The sequence below is a fragment of the Netta rufina genome, assembly GCF_964035555.1.
Source record: "Netta rufina genome assembly, chromosome: 1".
NCBI lineage: Eukaryota > Metazoa > Chordata > Aves > Anseriformes > Anatidae > Netta > Netta rufina.
This window is the reverse complement of record NC_140123.1, coordinates 15,428,181-15,451,307: the sequence shown is the minus strand read 5'-3', so window position 1 is coordinate 15,451,307 and position 23,127 is coordinate 15,428,181. Positions and strand designations below refer to the sequence as shown.

The 23,127-nt window shown below is 33.4% G+C and overlaps 1 protein-coding gene across 1 annotated transcript in view; it reads right to left on the bottom strand.

Moving 5' to 3' along the window:
• Positions 1–23,127, bottom strand: part of DYNC2H1 (dynein cytoplasmic 2 heavy chain 1) — a gene marked incomplete at both ends in the record, with an annotated part of 168,631 nt that overhangs the window by 64,776 nt on the left and 80,728 nt on the right. Inside the window, 11 exons of the mRNA XM_084290865.1 lie at positions 2,548–2,652; positions 3,531–3,739; positions 5,329–5,404; positions 7,249–7,404; positions 8,046–8,156; positions 11,338–11,463; positions 14,815–14,975; positions 16,336–16,408; positions 18,459–18,590; positions 19,695–19,772; positions 21,309–21,359. Coding sequence (XP_084146991.1) covers positions 2,548–2,652; positions 3,531–3,739; positions 5,329–5,404; positions 7,249–7,404; positions 8,046–8,156; positions 11,338–11,463; positions 14,815–14,975; positions 16,336–16,408; positions 18,459–18,590; positions 19,695–19,772; positions 21,309–21,359 — 1,278 coding nt within the window. The remainder of the gene's footprint in view (positions 1–2,547; positions 2,653–3,530; positions 3,740–5,328; positions 5,405–7,248; positions 7,405–8,045; positions 8,157–11,337; positions 11,464–14,814; positions 14,976–16,335; positions 16,409–18,458; positions 18,591–19,694; positions 19,773–21,308; positions 21,360–23,127) is intronic.

Below are 23,127 nucleotides of genomic sequence, written 5' to 3'. Positions count from 1 at the left end.
TGTGCCATGGAATCATCTGTGGACCTAGGACTACCAAACTACCAGAAATGGAATGGCGGTACAATGATAGTTTTATAGAAACTCAGTTTATAAAAAATAGTTTTGTTACTTAAATTGCATAAGGCTTAAAGAAATACAACAAACTATTATTGGAAGGATGAGAAAATCTCTCATTTTATCTACATCAACAATCTCATATTTTCAAGATTACAATCCAGAATTTATAAATTATAATCCATGCTACAACAGAACAGTTCAGTAGAGTACAAATTTGGATGTAAGGGAGAAGTTTGCCTTCTATTTCCCTTCACACAGTAAACCTGAATGTATTCTGATTTTGTGGAGGTTTACTAAGGATTTATTTTCAAATACCAGCATTTTTAACAACTGAGAATTTTAACAAGTTATATAAGCATAGCTGCAACATATAAAAAAATCAACAGTTTATAGTGTATCTGACAGTATTCAAAGTTGATGTCTATGTAAATGATTTTAAGAAGCTTTTAAAATAAAATCTTTTCACTGTTAAATATAAAAGAAGAAATATTTAGAACATTTAGTCAGTTTTTCAGTTTGACAGCATTTTTGCTACCACATTGTCTTCTGTAGTGAAGATTACCAACTACCTCATTTTCAAGACATTGCATTAGAATCTAGGAGAGCAGCTACATCAAGAAACTTTCTTGATGTTCTAAGTAAATATTTAATATTTGTCCACTTTGTAGTGATGCAGCAAAAAAAAATAGATACTGTAACTGGTTTTGTGTATAAAAGAGCCTTTCAACTCACTCTTGTCAAGGGCTTGTCAGTAGCAGTAGTTCTTGGATTCAGTGTGTTTAGAAGTAAGGTGTAAAAAAAATTGTTCTTAATTTAATAAGCAGATAAGCAGTTGAATAACCAGTACATTTTCTCACTTTTTTTTTTTTTTTTTTTAAGAGGGGCAAATGTTTTAAATTCCATAAATTCAGTGCTTCAACTACATAGCATAGGCACTCTGAAATTGCATCTAAAGGCTTAGGATGCAAAGCTATCAATAGAAATACTCAAAGAGAAATATTAAAGTGATATTGAATAAGCCTCTCAGAATCGATTTAATGCTAGCATAGGTATAGAATAATCCAGGATATAAGGAAAATATTTTCACGTGTTTTCAAATTGCATTAAAAACCACTGTTTTGTGGTCTGTGTTCCATCTGGTATGAATGCATTTTTCTAACTGAGCAAATGTTAAATACAGTTTGAAAGAACACAGATATTTGAAATGGGTATTATACAAGATAGTATTTTGAAGTCATAACATTTTCTATCAGATAAAGACAAAGCACTGAGGTACATTGAGACTCTGTGCAAGTTTTGGCTTTGTTAACAGAGGAGGAGTCCTTGAGCTCAATGTATTATCCTATGCACCCTGATTGTACTGATATCTTTGTGAAGCTTTATAGTACCATATCCTAATAATAAAGCAAATCGTTTGAAAACATAGCTTTCCATGAACACATTTAAACAAATTTACCAGTGATATATTTGGTATTCAAGAAATGCAATACTCAAAGGCAAGATTTATTTACTTATTTTACAGTTCAAAGGTCTCATATCAATTATAAGCAAATGCGAGCAAACATTTTTTATATATAACAAAGTAACTTTAAATCTTTAAATAACAGGGGATGCACTGTACTTCCAATTAATTTAATCTTTTTTTATTTCCCTGTAACTTTTCCCTATAAAAGACAACATGCTATGGCTATGCAGAAAATTAAAGTGAGTCTTGATATACAGACCAGGTCTCTTCACAGCTCTGATAATAAGATTCACAATTCAATCAATTTTCAATGTTACCTGACATAATTCATTTACCAGGCAAATAAAATACTCTAATCACTGACGATTTGTATTTATGCAGTAATTGTGTGCTCTCATCCAGATTTTCTTCAACAGAAAAGCAATGAAAACAAAAATTATAGAACAAAAAATTAAAGCTTCGTCTCAAAGTGCAAAACTTTTTCCATATTGGAGCTGAATATTACTGGAATTTCCAGCATACCAGAATAAAAAAAGGATGGCCAACATTAATCTGATCTGCCTATAAGTATTGCCTAACTTCAACTCAGACTGAGGTACAGCCACTCTTAGTCAAACTCCTTCCAAAACTAAAGGCCTTAGTGGCTCAATCCAACTGTTACGCATACTGCCATTCGAGTCTCTGTATGTTGTCCAAGAAAATGGTATGGATAGGCAGATAAAACATAGGACCTGCAGAACATCCATGCTCTACTGCGTTATGGTACCCTAGTAGTGGGAATCAGATGCCTGAACACTAGCTATTACCGCCATTTTGGCCTTGACTTCCCACTGCTGGTACAAGAAAATGTATTCCCTTGGGTCCTGTGTCATATCTAGGAGCTCCTATATATTTATGTCTTAAATACATAATCCCTCCATTTAGTCTTTCCTATGGAAATCCACATTTATGAACAGGTGATTGGATTCTCTAGCTTACATTAAAGGCAGAAAAAAATCAGAGGTAGATGAAAAACATAATTTTACCTGGGAACTGATCATACGTTGTGATGAACGTGCAATATTAGCAGGCAGGCCAAAAAAATCTGGTTTATCATCTTCTGGAAGGCTTTCAATAATATGACGATAATCCTACATTTGAAATAACAGAATAAACATAACTGAGGGTATTGTTTTTTTCATTTAATGAAATTAACAGTGTACGTTAACAAGAATTTTGTTAAGTGCTGAATGACGCAAAGATTAAAGTGCATGTAACACAGGTATCTTGGATTTTTTTTTCGTTTATTAAAAAAAATATTTTTTAACTGTGTTTCTTTTTCTAAAAGAGCAACAAGAATTTAAGCATTTAAAAAGCAATTAAGAGCAAGATTAATGACAATATAATACAGAAAGAAAGATTTCAGCATTTGGAGTTTGAATAGCCTATAAAAATATTTATATACTGAAAAACACACTTCTATTTAAATCTCTGTGAAGATATTATCATTCATATAAAGTGAAATAATTTGACCTCCAGAATACTGCACAAAAATTTATTTTTATCTCCAAATAAAATGTCATACGTTGTCCACAGCATGCCAACAAATTATGTCAGAATGTTGATATATTTTGTAAATAAGGAGATATATTAATATTTTCCTGTTTCATTCAGAAGTTGTAGGAATACCTAACAGTCCATACAAGCTACGTAAAAAGTTATATAAATTTATATAATAAATTTACTGAGGTCCTTCTTTGTCATAAGATGACCCAATTTCTTTTATTTAGCTCTTCATAGCTATGCTGCTTTGCACCACAGTCCAATCAGGTATCATAAAAAAGTCTGATTGAACAGACTAGCAGAATAGTTCTGACAACTTAGGAACTACTGCTCTGTGCAAAAGAATCTCAAATAACTGGAGAATATATCATATATATCATATCTCTGTCCTTCTTTGCAAATACAATGGTTCTTGAAAACAACTTACTTCAATGTATATATAAGATAACAGAAGATGTATACATACCAAAATACTGCAGGAATTTGGTAAAGAGATTGAATGTAGGAAACTAATCTTCTTGCCTCTAGCATTTAAACTACCAATGACTCTTGAATTGAAAAGCTGCTCCAAGTAGGACCGAAGAACCCTCATATCAAAGTAATTGTCTACACGGCCTCCATAAATTGCATTTTCAAACAAACCGTGCACAAATTCCCACTGAAAATCTTTGGAACCTACAAATATATCAATATTAGTTTTGTATCAATTAGAATGGCCTTATAAATACTTCTTTCTGACATTGTAGTTATTCAGTGAAAAAAAAAGTACAAAAACACGTAACATTTCATTTCTAATTGTTCTTCATCTCCATTGCCAAATAATAAAAGTTGCAGAAGTTTCAATAAGTTTGTAAATATTTGTAATTGATATAACATTTGCTATGTTTCAAAACATACTAGAAATATTACATAAGTCTTGCAGTGTTTTTTCTTATAATACGCAACACAATAAATGATAAACAAGACACAATAAAACACACAATAAAAAGTTGGATATATTCATTTCAGAGATTATGCTATTAAAGTTTTAATTATGTGTTCCTTTGCTGTAAATAAGAATAATATATTTTCTTCAAAATTTCTACACATTGATCTCATAAAATAAGCTCATTGAACCAAACCCAGATCATGTGTTAAATAGATAGCATTGCTGGAGATGTCATCTTTCAAACAAAAAAGGTTCGGGTTAGGTACTTTTTATATCATTATAAATCATACCACATCGTACATAAAATTAACCAGGTTGTAATTAATTTTCTGGTCAAACTTCTGTTGCAATTACATTTTTCAGGCATAGCCGTATCTCCCAATTTCAGAGTAACTTATTTTGGACAACTGTGATAAAAAGGAGGAAAAATAACTACATCTATACCCTATAGCTTTCTAATATGAAAGCTTGATCAGAAAGGTACTTCTCAAAACCTCCAGAAAAAAAAAAAAAAAAAACACATTAATTATTTTAAGTGTTTTTTGGTGTTGTGTTTTTTTTTTGTTGTTCTTGTTGTGGTAGTGGTGACTGGTGTACTACTACAAGCACTTTGATCATTCCTTTATAGGAAACAATATCTTCTCAGCAATAGCTAATGATTATCATTGATTATTATTATAATGATTATATTATTAATGATAATCATTGATAGTTAATGATTCAAGCTTTTTATAGCATTGTACGTTTCAAGTCTGTGTAACTAAGGTCCAATTCCAGTATTACTAATCATCCATAAATCTCATTTAAGTCAAAGATTGTAAACTTTCTCTAAATATCAGTTCCTATTTTTTTTGAAATTATATAAAAACTAAATATTAACCATTAACTATAATGAAGAATTACTAAGCTACTTAACAGATCAATGACGGGTTCCATTAAAGAACGAATTTCATTACAAAGGAGTTCATACTCACTCAATTCACACTCATTCAATGTATGGAGGAGCTCATACTGGGAAGGGATGGAGACAGATGACTTCATCTACGCATTTCCTACTTATTCCTTTGGACTTGGGAAATTAAGTGAATAGTTCTGGGTGTTTATATTTTTGAAATGGTCCACAAGTGTTCCAGTGAAGATTCAAATGCAAAATTTAAATACTTTCAAAATAGCCTTTAAGCAGAACACCACCACTCCAAACAAAACAATCGTACAAAGAAGCCAATCTATAAAAATTACTGTGAAAATTTTTCACATTATAAAGAATTCTAAATGAGAGACATTCAGAAAGGTTAGGCTAGAAAGGTGAGAAAACTTTCCTTAATAAGTGACTCACCCTCAAAGAGTCCATCAATAATGTCAAAACCAGCACGGAGATCAGATAAAGAAAATTCATAAAACTTTGTCCAACCCTGCCATTAAAAAAGAAATATTAAGAATCAGTTAGTCACACAATGATGATCATAAAGTAAAATGCAGATATGATATGGTTTCTGAATATTGTATAATGCTTAGTGCTAAGTGAAAAAAGGAGAGAACCTAGGTCTTATAAAGTGCATCTTTAGAACATTAAGTGAAGTTATTTAAAAAAAAAAAAAGAGGATGAAAAAAGAAAAAAGCAAAGAAGATAATGCTACTAGTTCATTTAATTTTACTAGAATCCATGAAGAATAAGGAAGGTAAACTTAGGATTCTTTTCTTTCCTAACAGTACTTAATGCAGTTCAAACCTGCTGACAGCTTTATCTAGGTCACTCACTGAATTATGTCTTTATTTTATTTCTGAAGACTTCTTTTTATTTCAGTTTCATTTAGATTTCAATAAAGAGGTCTGATTCCTCAAATACAGTCTACATTATACTTTAATCATCTTACTCCATATTTCACATCACTTCTCTACTGACAGAAAAAACTGTAAGGAGTAAAAAATTGTAATCACTGCTACTATTACAGCCAGAATGCTGACCACTGCATGCATATTTTGATCACTGTTAGTTCATACTTCTTTTGGTTCTTGGTGGCATTATTCTTTATATAGCATTAACGTGTACAGTGTAATTCTGACAAAAGTCTTGCAATGTGAATGGATAAGTACACATAAATATTGGTAATATAACAAAGAACTTAGGAACTCCAGATCTCAAAGGCATCTCCTTTTGCTGTACCTTCTTATGGTTGTACTTTTGCATATTGATCTTAATGAGATGAATTCAGTCTCAGGTCAAGACTGCAGCTGCACCACACACCACAATTTAGCTATCAGCCAATCACCCTAAAGGTCATAAACTGCCAAGATGCTGCAGTCTCTCAATATTTTTAACACATTTGATTTGACAGATCTGTATATGAACCCAAAACAAACTGGTAATCTTAGGGGGAAAAAATAAAATAAAATAAATGATAAAATTGTCACTAAGTCTGAATGAAGCAAACATAGTTACACATTATGGAAAGAGAACTAACCCTATCTTGTGTCAATTGGAAAGCTTGTGGTAAATTAACATTAATTTGAACAAAGGAAATGAGATCATATAACAGATCACTACTTTAAGTATTTTCATCTATTCTTCTTTAAACACTATGTTCAAAGCCTGTTCCTGCAAGAGGCAGACAGCTCTATAATTCATAAAGTTAAAACAAACAAAAAAGCCCAAACTCTTAAACATTCCAGGCTCTGTCAGACCGAGTCTTTTGAATGACAGATTACTTTCATCACTAGTCTAAATAAAATAAACAAGACATAGAATAGTTTGCTGGGTATATTTATTCTTTTTTTTTCCCCCGTTTAGCTTAAGTGTGAACAAAAAAAAATGTTTGTTTTAAAAAAAAAAAATCTAAGCAAATTCCCTTGTTCTTCCTTTGCTCTGAATAGGATTTGTGTGCATAAAGAGTAGAAAACATTGCATCCTCCTTTCCACTGAAGTGTCTCTTTTCTTATGACTTTCATTCATTTGTTTGTTCCAAGCAAAAAAGATTCACAGGATATTTCCAATGTGACCTCACTCCTCAGCATCCATTAGTATACAAATCACACAATAGTTCCATGCAGATGGCAATTTTCAGAGGAACAGGAATTTAGGCTACTAAGATGTTATTCTGAAATTAATTCAAAGACAATAATAAAAGCAGGCACCAGAAGTATCCAAGTTTTTCTCATCTCTGAGCATGATCCAACATACACAAGATAAAAAACACTTCTCGATATAAAAAGCAGTAAATGGGGTAAATTTTTAAAAAGCCATCAAAAAAAGTATTACCTGAGGAATGTAATTTCTTCTTTCTTGGCACACAGCATGAAACCATGCTAAACAAAAGAGAGAATGGGCTCGAGACAAATTTCCCTTTCTATTAATTTGCTCTGGTGTCCAAGATTCATAGGTTCGCAAGAGGTTCTTTTTAAGGCCTGGAGGTGCCTGCAAAGGAGATAAAAACACTTTGTTCTAATAAAAAAATTATGCTTTTATGTTTTATTTTCTTAAATTCCAAGTTATAAATTATAACTTAATGATATGACAAGTAGTACTTAATTAAACAAAATTCAAGATAAACAACTGCCTATAATAAATCACCTAACAGAATCTTATACTGAAAATAATGTAAGCATACTCAACTAAATTATAACCAGAATCAATTGTTAGGAGGACTGAACTACAGTAAAACAACTTAGTAGAAGGAATAGTAATGTACCAAAATATGTAAATTTAAAAATTAATTCTTTTTTTTCCCATGCACAGGAATCTTTCTTCTGTTTTACAAACTCAACTACCAATTACTATTTTTGTGACCAGAGCCAACTGGCCTTATGCCATCACAGCTCTCTGCTAGCTAGCATATGGTAGATAAATATGATAAAATGTTGGTCTTTTGACTTAATATTAGGTAGTGTTTTTAGAGATTTAAATCACATTTTCTTGTTTATAAGGATTTTTTTTTCTTTTTGGTTTGTAAATAGACCACATTATCCAAACTTCAGTCTATCTGAATATATAGCTTACTATGCATTAAAATTTATTCTTTTTAAACATCCAATACAAGCTTTCCAAACAGATCTTACTTCATAAGTTATTTTCAGACTTGATTGAAGCAAAACTGGAGTAAATTCTGGATGAACTTCAGTAGTAAGCCAAAGGCGAAAATTTGGTTGAGGCTGTAATGTATTCAGTTCCTGTCAAAGATACGTTATATATTGAGGTAGGTTTTGTACTTTGTTTTTCTTTTCAAACACAGAAAAGCATTTACAAAATGGTATTTTGAATTAAAAAAGTTATGCTTGTCTAAAAATTACTCATTTGTTTTTTATAAGTAAAGGTTACTTAAAAGACTACAGTTCAAGGTGTGTCTCCACATATTTTATGTGCTTGCTATGCTCAAGTTCAAAGTTCATCCTAGCTGTGTCAAAATATTTGCAACTCCTTCCCAGATTCTAAATTCAGAGCATAAAATATATCAGTTCTTTACTTCTCTTCAGTAAAGAACACCAAAAGGCTAGGTCTCAAAAGAAGGCTTGGACTGTGGGTTGCGTATCAACCACAGATCTCAATGAATTTCAGTAACTGTGCACCTATATTAATTTTGGTTGTTGTTGAAGTGTCTTTGTTATATGCATACTTCATGTATTATGATTCACAGAAAACTGCGAATCACAGATGCTTTATGTATAAAGCCAGCAAAGTTGCTTGACAAGTGCCTTGAGAACAAACGCAACAGTTCTGTGCGTGTGCCTTAGGAGATTCATACCTCAATAAACACTAGCAGATTTGCTTAAAATCCCTTCATTTTGGTAATCTCCAGGACATAACTGTTTTGTATTCAGTAGTTTTAGCAAAAAATATTCTCTTAACCCATGAATCATTCTTCTCTTTAGGCAAAACAACGCCTCTATCTGGTATACTGAATGTCAAAAGGAACCTCTGGAGATTGTCTAGCCCAAACGCTGCTCAAAGCAGGGTCACCTACAACAGGTTGCCCAGAACTGTGTCCAGTCAGGTTTCCAATATCTCCAAAGACACCTCCACATCTCTGGGTGACCCGTTTCAGTGTTTCACTATCCTCACAGTAATAAATAAATAAATAAATAAATAAATAAAATATCTCATGTTTAAACAGAAATTCCTGTACTATTTCTGTATTTCAGTTTGTGCCCATTGCCTCTTGTCCTGTCATGGCACACCAGTGAGAAGTCTGTCTGTCTCCTTCAATGTCTCTCTGATACACACACTGATAAGATTCCCCCGAACCTCTCTTCTCCTGCCTAAACAGCCCCATACCTTGTAACCTCTCCTCAGATGACACATTTATAACACAATCATAGAATCATCTAGGTTGGAGAAGACCTTCAAGATCATCAAGTTCAACCATCAACCTTAGTCCCATCACTAAATCATGTCCTCTAGTGCTGCATCCACATCTCTTAAATACCTCTAGAACACTCTAGTCCCTTCATTGCCTTCAGGGCCCTTTGCAAGACTCACTCCAGTATGTCCATTGTTTCTGTTGTGCTAGGCAGCACCAGAGGCTGTTGGCCTTCTTTGCTGTAATTGCAACTGTTGGCTCATAGTCAGCTTCCTACCTGCCAGGACTCCCCCCCTCCAGCTGTGCAGGTGGTTTAGGATTATTATGCCCCAGTAGAAGATCTTGACTCACTTCTCTTTGCTAAATTCATGATGTTCCTGTCAGCCTACTTCTCCAGCCTATCAAGGTCCTTCTCAATCCCTCCTCCCAGTTTTGTATTACCTGTGCTTGCTGAGGATGCTCTCTGTCCCATGATTCATGTCATTAATGAAGATGTTAAACAATGTTGGCTACACTATCCATCTCAGGAGGGCACCATTGGTGACTGGCCTCCAGCTGAACTTTGTGCTGCTGACAGAAAGCCCTTTGAGCCCCATAGTTCAGCTACTTTTCAATCTACCTTGCTGTGGTACAACTGTATTTTCATCATCTTGACTATGAGGATGTTATGGGAGACAAACTAAGATGTGAAAATGATCCACAGCCTTGGAAGCTGGAAAGAAAGCATTTAAGAAAAAGAGGGGGGGAAAGATTTATATGCTGGTTTAAGTGAAATTGTCAGCTGCATATATCCTCTGGTACACCGTGTTTAGCTAGAAGACAGCTGAGGGCGGTCAGCTGTTAGCAGTGAGACTTTAACCTTCATATTGATAAAGCTCACATTGACCAGTGTGTTAGAAGATATATTTCATCTGCTCCAAGGGAAAGGCTGTGAGAACTAAATTTAAGTACTTGGATGGAAATGAATTACAAATAGGCAGATCTCTCTTAAAATGTTCAAACATATGAATAAGATAGCCTCACTTTGTTAACGGCATGCAGAACAGACAAGCGGGTGTGCTGAGTCAAACCTCAATGAATCTCAGTCTATATTAAGTTCAGCAGAAAATTTAACACCTTCAGAATTATGTTCTTGTGGAAGGAATAATTTTTGATTTATAACCATATGTAGTTATACGATTTAAAATTTTACTCTTATAATTAGTAAGAGGCTTACAAACACTTCCTTGCAATTCATTACCATATTCAAATTAGATTAACACACATCAACATTATCTTGCTTTGCCTGTTCATTTTTTCATAATGGATTATAAGAATGTTAAAGGTACTTGCACACTACATGGTTCTCATTGGACACACTTGGAATACTTGGAATACATTGGACACACTTGGAATACACACATTGGAATACACTTGTAGCTGATGTTCATGGAGTACACTTTATGAACAACTGTTAGAAATAGGACAAGTAAGATTGTAGTAATTGTTGATAAGAAACCTCTTTTTTGTTCTATCTCTTTAGATTTTAGACATATAGGTAAAGCTAGCAAGTCAATGCACTTTAGAGTCAGTAAGTGTGTTTCTATAAAAAATAGTTTAATTTCAAATTTGCAAACACCTCTTAGTGACTGAGAAACAAGCTATATTTAAAAATAACAAGAAAAGAACTAATAAGATAGCTCTAGAACTGAAACGTAAATATATGTATAAATTTATAAATTTTACTATATAAAGAAAAAAATATCAAGTATACATGGATTCATCGTTCAGCAAACACAGGCTGTATCCTGTAAAGTATCAGAAATCCTAACAGAAGCATTTTTACACTCACTGTGGCAGAAATACTCTATGTTGTAAGAAGATTAAAGCAATCACACAAAAAAAGCAGTTGCTTAGATATGAAGCATTTCACCTTATTCATGACTGAGAAACCTGCAAAGGTTTATTTTTCAGTTGCTGGAATTCTAAGCATCACCATGGAAATGCATGATTGTTTCAAAATTGCCTCCTAATTTTGTCTAGTTTCCAAAACATTCTTGTCTAGCCACAATTACCTTTTCCAATACAGGAAGCCAAGGTATAACAAGATGCAGGTTCTTTAAACACAGCCATTCTCCATTGCGTGCACATTCTTTTAAAGTGTGAATAGCTAGGTCAGCTTGACCTTGGCCCATTGCAATCTGAAACAGAAAAAAAAAAAATTGTATTGGGAATTTATCATGACTCATTTAACAGCTAAATACAAAACAGTTTTTCCAAGTATGTGTATGTATATATACTGTATATGTAAAAAAAAAAAAAAAAGACGATTTAACCATAACCAAAATTTTCTCTAATGTAATAGGGTACTAAAGTAGGGAAAAGATTGATGAAAGTGTAGTTTTTTCTTTGTAGCATATCTATCCATAGCTTCTTAAGAAACAACATTACCTAACCATTTTACGGAAAAATACATACATCACTCAGTGACAGTGATGGCGTTCCCTGGGAACTCAGAAGTAATTTAAATATCAGTGACTGAACTATATTACTGTAGAACTGCTGATATGATAAAAATTAAAGATAAATGGGAACAAATTTCCTTTTGACTTTAAGTTAGGAGTACTTCCTTTGAAGAGAAACTATCAATTTCATATTGACATGACTGAAAAAACAAGGTTTTTCTCTTTCCAGCTGGGAGATATGAATAACTTAGCAAGAAGTCTTTTCTTCATATTTTTTATAGCACCATATTGCTGCTAGAATACATTTGGAAATCAAATGGAAAGACAAAGACTCAAAACTGAATTTTCAGAAAAATCAGTGAAAACTGGAAATAATGAAAAGATTTGTTTTGCAGCACAATTACTGCAACAATTAATGTTGGACTAATAGTATGTTCACCTGTTCACCTTAGTTCTCCCCTAGAATCTAACTGGAAGCTGTACATAACAAAAAACCCTGAATAAAACATGTTGAAAAGAAAGTGGCTTTAAGTGGTATGAAAAATCTTGAATTGGCATTACTGCTATAACAAAATAGAACCGTTATGATTAATATAACTTTACCAAATATCTTAACAATAAATCCATTACATCTTTTTATCAAGTAACTCCACTGAATCAAAGAAGTTTGTGGCCTTAGCTTTACATGTTGATACAGGTGTGTACTCTGCCTACACAAAACTGAGTATCTTGAAATCACTTTAAATAGATAAAAGAAGATAACTGAAAGAATAAAGTCACCAGATTTGTGTACCACACAAATTTAGGTGTCTGTTCTTTATACCATAAGAGAAATTATTCCAGAGAGAAAAAAATAAATAAAAAATAAAAAAAAATAAAAATCAGATCTTCTACATTCTATTCAAAATGCATGAGAAAGTACAGGAGAAAAATACCACCACCAAAATATTCTCATTAATAGGAAAACTTTCAGATGAGTACCCCTTTGAGTACCCCTCCTTAATCAAATACTGTACCACATTACATTTTACATGTCGAATATGTAAAGGACATTTAGACATAAACACAAAGACTTGTGTGGCAAAGTAAGAAACATGCATTCTTAAACACTCACAAACCTAGACACAATGGCAGTAAGATGTAAATCTTTACTATTTGATGGTAAAAATGTATTTTTCGTCAATGCACTTTCCAGGAAAAGAACATCAATGTACTTTCCAGGAAAAGAACAATTGCAAGTATCTAAAAGCAACATTAAACTTCCTATTTCTATACTAACCAGTGATCAGCTAAGTAACTCCCCTCCCACGAGTATTTCAAATGAAAGAAGGAAAGAATGTTTTATTGACAGGTGTACATTCAAGTTGGAATGGATCTTGGAAGGTCCAACCTCCTGCTCGAAGCAGGATCAGCAATGAGTGATAAGACCAGGACCGGCCTTAAGGCTTAAGGAAACTTCCAAGGGCTGCACCAGACAATCTGACTGTCATTTTTTCCTGACTGAAAAAATTTCTCCTTACATGAAGTCAGAACCAGTCGTTACAATTTATGCTCAATGCTTCTTGCCTTCCCATCATGCCTTACTGCAGAAAGTCTGAATGCATTTTCTCAGTGACCTCCTTTGCAAGTATTGAAAGACTGTAATTAGGTCACCACAAAGATTTTCTGCTGCCAAGGCACAGTGCTGGCTCATGTCCGGCCTCCAGCCTACAAAAACCCTCCAGATCTTTTTAGTAGAGTGGCTCTCCAACCATTCAGGTCACTGCCAATATCATTGCAAGGGGTTCTTGCTGTCAAAGCCAGGACTTTGCTCGTCCTTCTTGTTGAGTTTTGTACAGTTCCTTTCAGCTAAGGAAAGCTAAGGAGCATTGTGAGCCCATCGCTCAGCCGGCAGGACACTTAGTGACAAGGCACATGGAAAAGGTTGAGATACTCAATGGCTTTTTAGCTTGAGTTTTCACAGGTAGGGCCTGTTCCCAGGCCCCTCAGGTTTCCCAAGCTTACTAGCAGGAGTGAAGCACTGCCCACAGTAGAGACAGAGAGATTTAGGAGTCACTCTACACACTTAGAAATACATAGGTCCTCAGGAAAAGATGAGATGCATCAAAATACAAATGGTGGGTTTAAAATAAAATGCTGCAACTGGGACAATAAATTTGATTTGGTGGCAAATGGGAAAAAAAAAAAAAAAAAAAAGCTGATAAGCTTTTGGGTAGACCTGTGCGGTGTCAAGAGTTGGACTTGATGATCCTTAAGGGTCCCTTCCAACTCAGGATATTCTATGATTCTATGATTCTATGAAAAAGTGCTGGGGGGTCAGCTAATGTCATTGCAAGACTACTTGGTATCATTTTCTAAAGGTCATGTTGATTTGGGTGTTTCCTGATAAAAAAGCAAATGTTATGTCTGTCTTCATGAAGGATAAGGTGGAGGAAGATCTCGTTAAGTATAGGCCAGTCGGCCTCAACTCAGTCTGTGGGAAGATTATTGTGTAAGTCCTCTTAGAAATTGTTTCCTGGATGGTCAACCTTAAACATGTTTTTCAACAGACATGAAATGTAAGAGTTCTGTTCAGGAACTCCCATCAATTTAATTGGTTAACATTTACTTCTAAAGTTCCTCAAAATATTTTCCAGAATTTCACAAAATACCAAGATATTCACAAATACTTGATGTCTGATTTACATGTATGTTTTCTGTTGAAGAAAAAATACATAGGTTCTATAAGGAAATTATGAAGTCTTGTTTTCAGTGGATTTTGTTTCATGGTTCGATTATTCCACACTAAAGATACTCTTTTGTTCTCTTCCATCTACCTTCTCATGTTTCCCTTCTCCAAGCCAGAGAAATGCCTCTGATGTGGATTCTGTTTCTCTGAGTATCTCTGATGGCATTTCTTTTCTCCACCCTATTTGACCAATGGATTCATCAGGCAGAAATAACAAAACACACAGACACCAAACTATGATTTTACATAATAAATTGGGGGGGGGGGGGAATGTAAAACAGATATTACTACTGTAAAATTTTACATTACACATTGTGTTTTTTAATCATTACTCCCATTTATTCTCATCTAAGACTGACCTGGTGGTAGCATTCAGTATCTCTTTCAACACTGGCAAGTTCTTGCAGCTCTTGAGAAGGATCAGCACCAGGAGAAATAATAATCAATATGGGCTCAATTTCTAGAGTCTCTTTATACAGACGTTTCAGATTCAGAGGTGAAGGAGATAATTCTTTTATTCCTGTAATCAGAAATATTATGAAAATAAAGTGACTACACAGGATGGAGTGCTCTTCAAAAGACTTTTTCTACTATTCAAATAAAATCAGCTAGCAAATTGCTGGAATTAAGTCAGATTTCTTCGAAGCTTTAAGACTGGTACTGTTTCTGCTTTGTTTTTTACTTGATTTACAATTCATAAAAAAGACCCTTTTGGTATACAAATGAGAATATTAATTGACTATCAAAAAATTAAACTGCAGTATGACACATAAGTAGGTATTATTATAGATCCTGGCATGCCACGAATCCACAGGCCAAAATTTTGGTTCTAAAATTCCATTAATAATCTATTACTTTAGTATGGTTAAACAGTAATATACGTGTGTACATACTCAAATAATTCAATTATCAGGATCTGAGTGAGGACAATCTGAAACTTTCAAAATACAAGCACATATACAAGCTTTAAATTGAGGAATTACATTACTTGCAAGGGAAAAAAAATGCTCCAAAACATCCTGATGTTGCTAAAGTTGTTCTTTAAGAGTTTAGAAATATGGATGCATTTTCAGAAAACAATGGTCACTGCAAAAGGTTTCACTACAGGTGTGTGATGTTCTTATACTCTTTCCTTGGCATTTACCTTTTGTCATTGCCAAAGATGGTAACATGCTAGACCAACCACTCTTCTTCATTTGTTCAATCATCCTTAAGTTCTTATTCCTAAAACTGCTTAGCTTCTATAAACAGATGCACAGAATATAATACAGCCAAATCAAACCAGAAGTTAATGGCAGTGCTACTATTTTAGCAGTGCAAGTAGATGCACCCAGATTCCTGAAAAGCTTCATTGATAAGTTTTGATATCTTACATAATTTTATGTTAACTGGAGACTAAAACTTGGCCTTGCATTAACGGAGGAATAGCATAAAAAGCCATGATTGTGCAATGGACTGGAATCTGCACACCTGCAACTTACATTATTGTAGTAACACATTTATGGAAATGGTGATAATTCAAAAGAGGTGCCTTGTAAATGAGTAACTGCTTAGCCAAATATGTTGTAGCACTTTTGAGATGCACCACTTATGAAAATAAATTGCCTAAGTATTCTTCCATTAAAAAGTTTGGGTTTTGGAAAGTTGGATACAACATTTAGAACACTATGCTTTAGCATAGTGTTCAAAAATAAATTCATCTCACAGATTCTTAAAATCACAATGCAGCAACACTTTACAAAAACAAAAACAGAAATTCCATTTACAACCTGTTTTTAAATTATAAAACTTCTGTAAGAACTATAAAATAAAATGTATGACCAAAATAACCACAATATTTAATTGCTGTGTGGAGGCACCCTGGTGAAAAATGAACTTACCTAGGTTTTTACATGCAAAAAGAGCCATAGCACTCTGTAGTCTGTCTGGTCTAACAGCCTGGACCACAAGTACCTTAAAATAAAATATATTCAGGAGAAATTTGTTTATAAAAATACACTGTAACAACTAAAAAAACAAGACTCTTCAAAGAAAACTTTAACTTCACTCTAGAACTAAGTTATTTTCTCTATATATATACATGTATAGCTATCCAATCATTCCTTTCCAATATAACGTAATACAATCATCCTTTGTAAGCAGTTTGTCTTCTGAATAGAACTGGAGGATAGTTCTACATAAAATGCCTATTTGTAAGCTGGAACTTTTTATATCATGTTTCAGAATAAAGGTATACACCATGTGGGTAGCAGGAACAACAAAAACCAAACTTGACTTTATACAGCTCTTCTAAACTATAATTTTATACATATATAGGGATTTACACTGTAAATCCTTAAATGGAACATCAATGTTTCTGATTTTAGTGCTGTAATAGAGTAAAATAATTAATTTTGAAATAATTTCTTTTGTTTAAGAGCAACTTTAGAGCTTTATATTTCTTTTAACTTACTGAGATACTCAGACTTGCAAACCTCCTACTTAGGCACAGAATCACAGAATTGTAGGGGTTGGAAGGGACATCAAGGGACCTCGGGTCCAACCCCCTGCCAAAGGGAGGTTCAAAGTTCTTCAAAAGAACATTGGGTTCAAAAAGAACAAATGGGTTCAATGTTTTTCTTATGTTCTTCAGAAGGCTACAAAACACGAACACCTAAACAATTTGGATAAAAGTAAATTAGCAGTTTCCCCACTAGCTACCTCTTTTTCAGCAACTTCCATCAAATGTTCAGTACAGGCAACACTTCAGTGGAAATGATTTGTTAAAATCACCACCCCTTCTCCCACCCCTTTACTTATCCACAGACCTGTACACAAAACCACAATTCTGACCCAGCCATCATATTCCAGTTTCAAAATTTGGAATACCTCTTGTTGGTTTTGAAGGAAAACATACATTTTGTTAAATTTTTGGGAAAGCACTACTTTTTAAGCTTGAAACTATGCTGAGTGTTCAAAATACAGTTTGAAAGAAAATAACTTATAAGTTGCACATAAATCTGTACTAGGTAGTTTCAGTGGACTTCATCATGACAAACTTTCTTAATGCATCCTATGCAAGGAACTAGATATATACTATGTCGATCATTCCAGATTTATTTTTCTGTATGTAGAACTTCAGTGACAGTACACTGCACACAAAAGACTAACTGTTTTGCACTTCATCAAATCAAACATGGCTCAGACAAGAACCTTGGCAAAATGATTCTTCCTACATTCTGTGTACAGTATTTTAAAAATTCCCTGTTTTCCTCCACAAAAATGACCAAATAGAGAGCTTTCCATAGCTAGACGACATGAAAATGCATTGTCTTATACCCCCATCCCTTCTTCAGATTGAAAAGGGCAATCATTCTACATGGAGTTTCTTCAATAGAAAAATGACTGTAAGAAAATTACTTAATTTTGAAAATAATTAGCAACGCCCTTTCTTTCATAAATGCAAGAGGGATAACATTTTTGCCTTCCTGGGAAGAAGGATCCTACAGGGGAGTAAGGAACCTGTCTCTCCAACATTCTAGGTGAGTTTTTTAATCAAGGAAGAGTAATATTTCAAGACTACTTTTCTAATAAGCAGTGGCTGCTACAGCATTTTATGGGTTTCAGTCAGGTGTCTAAGTTTGCATTTAATGACGATCTAAATTAATGATGCTCAACAAGCTGAGAAATTTTGCAGTAACAAAGCAACCATGAAATAATTTCAATACCTACTCATAAAATCAATTCTGTGAGTATTAACAAAGATCTTGTTACCCTGCAGGGTATGCTCAGCTGCAGCCAATACACTAACACACAAAAAAATTAGACTTAGATATGAGAGAACTAGATATATATTATAGAAATAAATCCTTAGATTAAATAAACTATTTGAGCTATAAAACAGCATAGATATTATCACTGTTTATAATTCATCCAGGTCTGAAGCCTAAATTTCTAAGATGTAAAACTTACTATTAATGCTGAAATCACAATTATTTTTAAATAATTTAATATGGAATATTACCTGCTGAAATAAAGAAATTCTTTTTACAATAGTAGATGGAAATTCTTGCTCGCAAACAGAGCTCTGAGAAAAAGTATGCCATAGACCTTCATCTTCAAGGCAAAGTGTCTGATAGAGACCTGGGAGAGATATCTACAGAAAAAATAATGAATATTTAACAATAAAGAATAGTCATTTAGACATCATATATTTTAAGTCATTCACAAGTATGACTGTGATCCTAAACCTGTAAATAACTGTGCATATCACATAACTCCATTCAATTTTAATCTTGGAGTTCAAAAACAAAAGGTTAGAACTTAAAATTAACCATTTGTTTACCTAGTTTCTGCAAATGCTAAGTCTGTATTTGCTCCGTATTTCAGTTTTTAAACTTCTAGGCTCAATTTCAAACTTTGGGCCCTACCTAATTTTATTCCTTCCTTTCATCATGACAAGGTTATTTTTCTATTAGTGCATGTTATTGATTGACCTAGTTAGGATTTATAAAAAAAACAGTGAGCACCAATCATGCTTGCCACACTGTTATTGTAATTGTTTTTGAGTCTGGTGAACAGAACTGAAAAATAATCATCTGTAGATTTAGCACCAAAAGTCCTTGCATACTAGAACAGAATTTCAGGGACTAATATTTTCATTTAATTGTCCTTAGATGAAGGAATTTCAACAATGACCATTGCAGGATGAATCAAAGCCAAGAAAGTGTTGTGTTGTTTTAATACGAAATTACTCGATCTGAGCAATTACAAACTGTGAAATACGTCTAAATGTTTGCATGAAAATTTGGTAACTACAAAACTAGTTTCCCAATTAAAGACATATGGATTTTAATACAATATAAAGTGGTTTCTGAAAAGACATTATAGAAGAGAAACCTGTAACGTAAGTATTCTTTGCAATTTTTCCTTTGCATAATTTTCTATTTTTACAAATTATAATATTTTGGGTAGGCTTAAAATATTTTCTAATCTAAGATGATATGTTCACTCACATGTATTTCATTGTGAAATTGGGTAGAGATGCACACAAAAGATTTCAGAACAAATGAAATAGCAAATCAATTTAGAATTTTGTTCAAAGAGGTATGTAATATATCACAGTTTCTGTAAGATGTAACAATTTAATATAACAAAATGCTTCCATTTGACAAATGCATACATGAGTACTCAAGTCCAAATTACATTTGCTAAAAGCAAAGACATTTAAGGTAAATTCAAACTCCTATGTGATGTATACCTTCAAAGTTGCTACTGCCCAGGCTCGCTCCTGTTCTATCCAAGAAGGAATCTGGTCACGAGCACTTCTTTGTGAATCCTTATTGAGACAAGTTACATTGGACAAGTAAGTTACACATTTTTTTACTTGTGAAACACCATATTCAATAGCAAGACTGCAAAAAACACACTTTTAATAAAAAATTTTGCTCCTAACAGGAGTCTTTCTGTGGGCTGTTGCTAAAATCATAAATGGCATAAGGAAATAAAAGCTACCAATTTAGAGATACACTGATCACATCAAGTTTTGCTTAACTGCTTGAGCATGAAAATATCATTATTTAGTGTATCTGTAAGTCCTGCTCAACCCTAAGTAGTTTTCTTTTGTATAAAGACAAGTGACCCAAATGACTGACTATTTGCATATGCACTCCAATCAACTGACTTCAAAAAATAACTTAATTACATTTATTCACAGTCATGAAAAGGATGGCTCTTCACACAAAGGGCAATTCTGGGGTAATTCACCATGCAAAGTATCATTTTGGACAACTCTGCACTAGTAAAGTTTGGCCACAGCTTTATGTCTCTATTTCTTAGTTGTTGGGGATGAAGGAAATGTTAAGGATGAACCACAATATAGGCTAAGCTGCAGCGGAATCTCTCTCATCAGGAGGCTCTTTATTCACTAAAGGACAATGCCACCATATGAGTCACTACTGCACTCTGTCACCTGATCCCACAGATCTCCAAAAGTATACATCAGAACCAAAAAATATGCAAAAAAAAAAAAAAGATACGGAAAGTTATGGAACAATTCCTACTAATAACTAGCTGCATAGTCCTGATATAGATATGTAAACAAGATTAAAGGTTAAAAGTAATTGAGAGCAATGAAAACTGAAGCCAAGACTGATAGAAATAAGCTAGTCTGACCCCAAGCAAAAGAAAAGAGATTAGCAGCAGCAGAGGCGAAGAACAAACTCTAGTTTCTTCACACCCCTTTCAAAACTGCGAGAATATCTGGTTCAAAGAATGTCTATAACGGCTAAGACTAGGAAGTGCTTAGCTTTTTCTTTTCTCTACCATTTTCTACTCGAAGTTTATTTTGAAAATATACAGCTTCTGTAGAATTGAAAGACGCTTAATAACTGTAGAATAATTAATCAGGCAAGAAACAGATGCTTCTAGCTTATGTAAGCTAGGTGTAGGTAAGTACATCTCCAGATGCGAAACTGAGGCTCTGGAAAAAAGCTAATCAAATGTAGTAAAGTGTGGACAATTGCATCAACCTATGCAACGACTACAACTCATGTATAACCCTGTAGAAAAGAGGGATAAAGAAACACTTATTTTAGTTATAGAAGAGGGTTTAAAACCTTTTTAAATACACAATTTAATAAAATGAATAGTAATCATGCTAACAGTAATAAAAAGAAAAAAAGGCAGCAAAGACAAAAAAGATATGGATAGAAAACAAGTTGCCATATTCAGAAAGGTTTATAATATTACTACCTCAAAGGTTGTCTGTTCCTTTCAAGTATTAATACACTTAATAAAACAATGTAGAAAGCACATAATCTTAACTTCTCTGGATTTAATTTTTTCAAAAAAAACACAGAAAAAAGTAGCTTACTGATTTTCTTACTGTATCTCCAATGATCACACCTGTAAAAGTCTCCCATTCCTAGGGGGAATAAATGAACAACTCAGATAAATGACCAGACATCTTCAAGAATAAAAAATTAATGCATAGTAGCATGTAGACAAAACAGAAATAATTCAGAGGATAAACAACTAAAACCTAGATTCTGAAAGAGTTATACAGCCTTTTTTAAACTCCACATAATAGTAACAGTATGCCCCTTTTGCAGAATCCAAGCTAAGGGACTGCAGTGGTTTACAAGCAAATAAACCAAAGGAGAAACCTTATTGTTTCCAAGACCCACAGCCTCCACGCAGAGCATCCATGTACAGACTCTCGAGGAGTAACATGCCTGGCTTACAAGGACACATACTGCCCGACTGGTTATCATCAGGCCCATAAATATGGGCCTAATGTTTCAGTATTGTTTCATGTTATTGCAACCAAACGATGCAGTTACTAGAACAAAAGGAATACTTAGTAAAATAGATTGGTATTATGAACCCCTTGGTTACATTAAGAAAGGGGTAATGTCAGGTGAGGCTGTATATGATTACATCTTTTAGACTTGGTATTTGTATCCAGGAAGAAAGCTTTTAAATCATTTTAAACAGATTAGATAAGTATTTAAAAACATACTACAGATTATATAACCCTATATTTGGAGGTGGTAAGAAATATACTAATATACCTCCAGAGTATAGAAAATTTCCATTATAAGTATCTATAAATCTACGATAAAAGAAAGCTTGTTTTTTTATTGTTAAAGACCATTGTAACATTCCAAATAAAAAAGCCAATCAACTAAAACTACTCTGATATAAGCTTTTGGAACCCAAAGATCTAGTTGAGTCTTGAATTAACTCTCTTTCAATTTTAAGTGATGATCCTCTCCCGTTAATAAACACTCATGTACAGAAAAATACATGAAGCCTCCCTCATTTTAAAATCAGAAAATGCATAATATCTTCATATAGAAAAGCAGAAACAGTGTATGTGCAGCCATGTAGAACTACTTCAGAAAAATCTATACACATTAATTCAGAAAGACAGTGTCTTAACATTAGAATGCTTTATTTCTTACTGAACATTGTGCTAGAAATATTTTCATCACTACCAAAAAATTCATAAGCACAATAGGTTAAACTCTTTTGGGAGGGACTTGCAATACTGAATTCTCTAGCAGCACAGTTAAGAGACTTCTATTCTCACCACATTAAAAGTTTTCAAAGAAGTATCTAGGAAGAATTTCATCTTAATTTTCCTCAATAAATATTTTGCACAATAATTCTTTTCTTAGCAATTTTAATGAAAATAATTTCTACCTTTCAGTGAAGTAAGAGGATTATTGATATTATTTGTTTTGACTCTTGAGTATTTAGATACTTGGATACTTGAGTACTCAGGAATGTGCATTACATGTAATCTGTATTAAGTGGGTTAAGAACTCTAACAGTTGATGGAAATACATGCTCAACAACAGTAATCAACAAAAAAATTAGTATCTACAACACTTAAGAAGTCTAGGCAGTCAAGCTTTAGTTTAGTCAGAAAACTACTTGCAAATTATTGCCTTCATGAGTTCATAAAGTCAAGGATTAGGAAGATAAACCAGTATTTTCAGAAGCTGAAGACAAGTAATATATATGAATTAGGAAAGTCCTAATAATAAAAACCACAACTACCACCAACATCAAAAATTCAAGTTAATTTTATCAGGCAGCTTCACTGAGGAAACGAATCCCACAGACTATGGGATTTCACTTGGTCAATCCATACATCTTCAATACAACTATACTGCATTCATAAC